This window comes from Vidua macroura, chromosome 2 (genome assembly GCF_024509145.1).
Source record: "Vidua macroura isolate BioBank_ID:100142 chromosome 2, ASM2450914v1, whole genome shotgun sequence".
Taxonomy (NCBI): Eukaryota; Metazoa; Chordata; class Aves; order Passeriformes; family Viduidae; genus Vidua; species Vidua macroura.
The window spans coordinates 60400523-60408472 of record NC_071572.1 but is presented as its reverse complement, the minus strand read 5'-3'; the positions used below and the strand labels follow the sequence as shown (position 1 = coordinate 60408472).

Sequence of the window (7950 nt, the reverse complement as noted above, 5' to 3'; positions counted from 1 at the left end):
GACTCATGCAGCTGACTCCTGTTCAAGACACACATCAGCATTTTGGGCAGACATATGTTGATTATTAGCTGGGATCACAGAAGGTGCTGGACGAGTAGCAGTAGCTTCCCTGATGAAGGAACACAGTATTTCTACTACCCATAACTGTCTACAAGTCCAGCTTAACCCCAGCCCCAGTGTAGGCTGGAGCTATTTTTCTAGCTGCATGCCATCTTTTGAGGAGAAGCATGAAAAAGAACTGCAGTACCAGCTCTTCTGAAACAGGATTTGGAACCATCAAGGCAGTCAGTTCTTCAGGTAATCTTCTTGCCCAACCATTCCCATTGGAAGCAATATTGATTTGATGAACAGTAAGCCAAGGAGTTTTGGGGCTGGGAAGCCCACTGGGGTTTAAACTAGGCTCATAAAGAAAATACTCAAAGGAGCCATTGAAGAAGACACACAAGCTGAGATATACAAATAAATTTTATTTTATAAAGACAGATGAGCTTTCCTGCAATTGCCAACATAGTTTTAATGTGTCATTTACTATGCAATATTCTAGTCTCACTTATTTTAAATACCTGGTCAAGCAAGGATAAACCAATGCTGTTGTGCTTGCTATAAAAATATAGTGGAATCTGATATTCCAAAACTACTATGCTCAAAAATCTTAAGGATTTCTAATGAGGGATTAGATTGAGATTGCAATGGAATGCTTTCTCCATTTGAAGACAGTTGCAGACTTTTACGTGCCACAGCTGTGCAGGAACTGAAAGGCTCTTGAAAATTGAACGTACACTGTGATCCATTATCTCACCCTCAAACCTCCTGTTTGTTTCTCTTCCACTACACTATTTCCAAAGTAATTTACAGGGGGTCAAAAAAAAAAAAAAAAAAAAACCACCAAAAGGAGAAAGCTAAGACATGGCTGCAGTCTGTACAACCCTCTTCCTCACAGCCACAAGGAGCTGGTCAATGCTTCATCAGCCCTGTGATGCTGTCCCACCTCACACCACCTGCTACAATGAAAGTGGTAGAAGTGGAAGACAAACACAGGGATAATTTAAGGCTACCTAAAGATCAATCCATAGAAAGCCCATCTGAGCAGCTCTGTGCAACAGATACAAAAATTAACCATAGTGTTTAGCACATTACCAATTACAAGGGTTAAACAGGAACAGCAACACAACATTGGGGAGGAGAAGTAGACTTCATTTGGTTTGTGTAACCTGAGAAATAAACAACTAATGGAAAAAAAAGTCCCACCGATGCTGTACAAACCTAATTTCACAAGTTGCTAAATTGCGCTGAGACGCTCCATGTTCGCCTACAATACACAGTGACTTCACAACTACTCTTTGGGTTGCTTTGAAAAGGCACCATCACACACAAGCTAATGCTTTTCTGTTATATAGTAACATGAGAGTGTGTACAAACAGGCCTGTGCTGCCTTGAGCCTGCCAGATCCCATCCCACAGGGTGCAAAACTGACCTAAAGTTACTGAATTTCACCTGAAATTATACTAGTATCCGAAGATGGTACAGGGCCCAGGACAGAATACCTTATGTTCATCACTACGAAGTGCTGTTCTTTCAGGTGTTTATTTCTCCTTCTCTAGGCAAAAGGACAGCAAGAGCTTCCTACCTATTCCTTTCCAAAGATGGTGGCAGTGCTTTGAGCTTCTGCAGCACTTCCTTTGGGGAAATTTTCATGAGGTTTGAACAGAAGAGCTTATTTGGGGGAGAAGATACTCATAGATGTGTCCAACTTTGTACCTGAAATCATGTTCAGTGTCTCAAAATAAAGGTCTCCAAGTGCTCCCATCTAGCACATCATCCTGGGACAGACCAAAGCCAGCAAATTGCTGCAGAGAGGCTCTATCCAACTACTCAATTGTGGACACAACCATTAAAAGCTAACGGAAGAAATGTGAATATAGTTTTAATACAATCATTAAGGCATTACCTGGAAAAATGCATATTCTAGAACAGCGCTGTTATGTATACTGGTTCTCACAAACATGTCTTGTTTTGACAACAGAAAGCTGAGATTATACATATCCGTATTTTTATAAAGTTAATTTCTGCTAGCCTTACAGTGAAGTTAGGCAAAGACTAGGGTTCAAAAGAAAACATAAACCAGGGAGAGAAAAAAAAGCCAGACAAGATGAAGTATTTTTATTCTGCTATATACTTTTATATTTCAGAGCTCACAACTGAGCTCAGATTCTTGGGTATACAATATAGAAAGCAAGAGCAATGAAATCCAAACTGAAATACATACCAGAAATCACAAAGAAGGCTGCAAATTGCTTTCTCATTAGTGCATCTGAACACGTGTGGCAGTGGTAACCTACCCAACAGCAAACTGCACCTCCAGCAAACCACTGGAAGTTTCTTCCCTCAAAGTATAGATGGTTAAAAAAAAAAAAATCAGATGAATAATGTTAAGTGCCTCCTTTTTACAGAGGATGGAGCAATTCCACACATTCACCTAATTCCAAAGTGCTTCATTCCCAGACTGGGTTTTTTGGAAGATGTCTGAAGTGTCTCGGGGCACACTGTCCCCACTGCACACCTTGGAGGGTAGCAGCTGAATCCCATGTTGGTACTGGGTTCATTAAGTCCCTTCTAATGAGATCTGTGCCTAACCTAAGTGGGGAATGGTCAGGCTGAGATTATTATACAGAACCTTAGAGGTGATTTACTCCTCAAAATTTCCACTGGTAGGAAGAGCAAGTATGGAGGAAAAGGAGAGTGGAAAAACTCCCAAATGTCACTTTTGATTAACCAGGTGCAAGGAAACTGCAAAAAAATCCCACAGGTGCTCATTCTCTGTCAAGTTTACACTGCCAACTGAAGACACCTCAGTGCAAACTAGAACTTCAAAGGCTACAGAGCACAGCCAAAATAAAGTTGTCCAATTGTAGCAAATTCATGGTATTTCTCTAATACTGACTACATTACTCAAGCAAACACAGGAGTACATGGGAGAATACAAGGACATCTTACCATAAAAATATATTAAATTAAAGGGTTTTTCTTCTGAAAAGATTAAAATAAATTTAACTCTAAATAATAATTAAGAACATAACAAACATTCATAGAAGGGGCTGATCAGCACTAGAAGTTGTTTTCAGAAAAGCCTTTATAAATGGATTCCAATGCCCAAGAAAAAAAAAAAAAAAACACAAAACCTCCAACAGATTATAAATGCCAGACATAAAAGGACTTAAAGAAGAATGAAGTTACCTGGGCTGTGAATACACCATGATCCTGTGTTATTGTGCTCAAGTCCATTTGTCTAACACCATAGGAGTAACTTTAGCTTTTTTATTTTCATAATTAATATAAAGAATAAGTGCAATTTTATTTCTATTCCAGATCACTGATTTCACCTCAATGTCTGCTATCAAATCTCTGTCTGAGCTCACTTGTCCGAACTTTTACGAGGTCTGCGGAAGCTGGACATGTTCTCATTCAGTGCACAGATCCTTCGAGAGAACTCCTCAAACTCCCCTAGGACTTGTTCATCACACTCAACCGCTACAGCATGTTCCACTGGGATGGAGGTAAAGTCTTCAAGCTGATCTTGATCTCCTGTGCTGAACCCTGTCGCTTCCATACCCATGATCTCCTCTGCCTGCTCCACAGTGCAGCAAAGCACAGGGTTGGGTGAGGGCTGAAACTCACAGGGCTGCTCGTTGTTCATGGTGTCAAAGCACTCGCCAGGCAGAAATGCCCCATTTATTGCACTAGAACATTCTAGGAAAGATTCCTGCCTGTCTTGGGTATTGTTTAGGCTTCCATTTTCTCCATTTAAACTACTGCATAAGTCCTGGCCTTTTTTGGTATTTCTTTTGGAGAGGTCCACAGAGGTGTCCAAGGAAGAACATATGGGTCCAGGTTTTTTATCCACCTCTCCAACACAGGCTGTGACAGCAATAGGCTGTGTTAAAGCAGAGTCGTAACTAGGAGGAGGAGTTTTGTACTCTAGTCTCTCGCTTCCTGTGCTGGCTCGTTTTCGGAGTCCTTTACCTGGAGAAGGAAGTCCACTGGAAAAGCCAATATCCAATCTGCTGAAGCTAGAGCTCTGTCTCTTTGGAACAGGAATTGCACTGGATATATGGTGTCGATCGCTATAAAAGAAGGAAAGAACAGATCACATCCATCAGGCATGCTCACGAGCAATACAGATGTTTAATCAAAGGCTGAAGCAACTGTTTTATGACAACTCCAGGCTCCATTTGGCCAACAACTTCTATACCAAAGTGCTAAATCCCCGAACACATTTAGTGGCATATGAACCACAGAAGACAGCCCAGAGGATAGCTGTACTGAAAAACAGTGAGGTTGTGTAGGAACACTTAGACAGCTCTATGGTTTGGCCAATCACCCAAGAAATGATCACATTATGCTAATTCGCACTGTTAACACCATTTTATAGGACTGAGCTGCACTTATGGAATATTACTATTCACCATATATTTATGTATTTATGGCTGTACGGGGTCATCATAAACTCTTCAAAAGTGAGTAATAACAACTGAGCAAAGAATGAGCAAAGAATCCAACAGTGGACTTCCGTGACAGCTGCACAAAGGAGAAAAGTCACACCAACTTCACTATTTGCAGAGGGTTATTCTTGCCAGATCTTCTGCTTTTCTGTGCCAGTCATTCCAAAACTTTTGGGACAAATGCCAACCTCTATTTCTTAAGGAATGTGAACCAATCAAGCCTAATTTACAAGTCTAACTTTACTGTTTAATACAGTTTTACAAACCACTTTCACTGTTTAAAGCTCTATAATTTGGAAAATCTGCTTTATGTCCTCTCAGGTGTGTTACGAGAACTTTCATTCGTCAGCTCAATACTTATTCAACGATTATCACCACCCTATATACAAATAGCATGCTGCACATTAACATAAGCAGCTGATTAATTTTCTTTCCAAATTAAAAAAAAATAGTAAAAAACCAGCTATTATTGACCAGCTGAATATACAACTCTTAAGATTCAACCACTGTCAGTATGAAACTCCTTCATGAACTGCATTTGAAAGAAACTCCTTCTGCTCAAGGCCTGATACGCTTTGTCTGGCATGGGAAAATCTTGTGTTGTGGTTTAACAGATCGTTTGGTTTTGAGGTGGGGAGGGAGTCCACAGGCTGTGAGGGTGGTTCCGTGTGGGAGATCTGGCGCACCCAATCAGCTGGCTAGTTTTGAAGATTGACACCCAGTTAAACCACTTAAAAGAGTTGCATAAGCCTCTGTGAAAACATATTTAAGGATATGTAAGCCCATGAAAAGCTCTATTGCTTCCAGCCTTGGAACAGGTAACTAGGCTTTAGACAGGCCAGGCTCTGCTGTGATGCAGGCCCCTTCCCAGGAAGCCCACCAGACCCCATCCCACTGGGGTGGCTGCGGTCCCTTCCCAGCAGGATCAAGCCATTTCCTGGAAAGCCTGCCGGTCCTTTTTTCTGGCGGCACTGCTGGCCATGCCTTCAGGGCAAATCCCAATGCTGGGAGTCACCATGTGGCTGGGACCAGAGCTGGGAATTGCCCCACAGCCGGTGCTGGAGGGGACCCTAAGGCCGGGAGCAGCCATGTTGCTGGGACTGTTCAGCCAAAATCAGCATGGCAGGGGCAGCGCCATGCAGCTGCAGCTATCTCAGCATGGCTTGCAATGAACTTTGTTTGTTTGGCTGCTTTTAGCCAGCCATGCTGCTGACAGAAGGACAAAAGCAGCAGCAGCAGCAGCTTTTCTTTTTTTTTTTTTTTGTGCCCCACATGAAGAGAAGACACAGGGTGGCGCTGGCAGCCAGCACGACTGGCACAGTGTCAGAGAAGACCACATGACCAACAGAGGGGCACCGCGAGCAATCTCCCCAATGTAGAGCCTGGATGAGATCAACCTTCTAGTGCTCCAGAACTCTATACAAAACTGTTTCAATTGATAAAGCTTGAGAACAAATTAACCTGTTATGTGTATAGGGGATAATTCGTGCATATAAAATGGTTTACATGTCTTAAATATATTTTGCTGGTGAAAAACATTCTTATAAAAGACTTTTAAATGCACAAGCTAGTGTTGGGGATTGCACAGTGTTGAAACCACCTGGACAAAAGGAAGGAGAACCTCATTTGCAAACGAATGAACGTGGCTGGCGTGGAGATGGGTCGTCCCTCAGGGTGATCTGGGGAACACCTGGACGGTGAATTCTGATAAATATCTAAGACTGAGATAGCCAGAGCCATCAGAGAGATACATATAAATGCTGGGTTCTGGGGACTCTATCATGGTTTTGTTCAGTTCAGATAGGACTCCACATGAATATGTGAAACTCTGAAAGGAATTAAAGGGACTCAGCCCCGGGTTAAATAAACTGTATAAAAAAATCGCTCTTACTGGAAGGTTGGTGTCAACATAGGGGACCCTCTGCTGTAGTGGTCAGACCTATGTCTCACCCAGCGCTGATCCTGGGCTCGGCTCTGTCCTTTTTCATTGGATTGTGGCTAATTCGGACCGTATTACATTTGCATAATAAAAATTTATTTTTATTAAATATTAAATTTGGCTCGATTAATTTTTAGCTATAACAAACCTATGAACACCAATTCTCTCTTGAATCAGGAAAAAGGAAAGGGTGAAGACACATAGAGAAAACAACATGGGACACTGAGATCAGTGAAGAAGTCAAATCCTAGATGGGAGGAGATTGAGGAGATGCCTTAGTCATGGGATGAAATTCTCTTGTAAGGCTATGGTGAAGATATAATTGATACATCAGACTTTAATTTTTTCCCTATAACTCGTGGAATGCACTGGGGGCATGTAGCATTATAGCCACAACTGTGAGCAGAAGCACCTGTGTTGAAGTAAGCAGATGTGGAAGTAGCTTGAACAGAGAGAAATGAGAGAGATGAGAAACCTTGCCCCAGGAATAGAAGAAGAAAACCTCTGTTTCCTAGAGATGGCTAAAGAGAATTTTTGCTTTTATGCTATAACAGCTGTTATGTGTAATATGTATAATTCACGCCTATAAAGGGAAATATGGGTAGAAGTTTTATATGATTAAAATATAGACATAAAGCAAGCAAGCCAGGGCAAGGGGGTTGCCTCACGTATGTTGAAACCATTGCCGATAAGGCTTCATTTGCAAGTTAATACATGTGGCTCGCTCGGAGATGGGCTGTTTCTCGAGATGATCTAGGAACTGGAACCTCTGGAAGATGTATCTCAATGCCGGGTTCCCGTAACTCAATTACCGACATACATACATCGCTTCTAGGACCTCGAATTGTTCAACCTAGCTGCAGAGAAAAGAGACTTTATGAATATGCGGGACTTTGAATGTAAAGAAAAGGCTGATCACCGAAATCCTGGCCTCAAACAAAATAAACTGTATAAAAACTGCTCGTGCGGGACGGATGGTGGTGAAGCATAGGAGACCCTCTGTTAGAGTGGTCGGACCTGTGTCTCACCCAGCGCCAATCCCAGGCGCGGCACTGTCCTTTTCTTTGTGGCTGGCTCAGATAGAATTTGATCACTATAATAAAAATTGTTTTTTTCTTTTTAATTTATCTGGGTCAATTTTTACCTATAACAATCTTGGTGACCCTGACGTGATCTGACTTGGGCCATCCAAGGGCTCCCTGCCCTTGGTCCGGGTGGTGCCCCGCTGATTTCAGCAGCCGGACAGGATTGGGGAAACCTGCGGAACCAATCAGATTCCGAACCAAAAGCCAAAAGAAAAGCCACAATCAGAAATGGATAAAATGGGCCCAGAGCTCTCGGGTATTTGGAGTCGGAACTTCCAAAACTGCAGCAGCAACTTTTTCACTCATAAAAATCTACATGCATGAAGAATCCACGCGGGAAAAAGGACCGTAAGTATTGCGTGGTTGAGTGGGGTGTGATCGGACATGTGTGTGAGACGTGACATCGTCATGGGGCAAGAGCGGACCC

General features: G+C 42.3%; 1 protein-coding gene across 4 annotated transcripts in view; it reads right to left on the bottom strand.

Moving 5' to 3' along the window:
• Positions 1-447: 447 nt before the first annotated feature.
• The window catches only part of UVRAG (UV radiation resistance associated), a 102685-nt gene continuing 95182 nt past the window's right edge, over positions 448-7950 (bottom strand). For all 4 annotated transcript variants that reach the window (XM_053971080.1, XM_053971082.1, XM_053971081.1 and 1 more), the window contains one exon: positions 448-4121. In XM_053971080.1, the coding sequence (XP_053827055.1) occupies positions 3413-4121 (709 nt within the window). In that variant the 3' untranslated portion in view covers positions 448-3412. The remainder of the gene's footprint in view (positions 4122-7950) is intronic.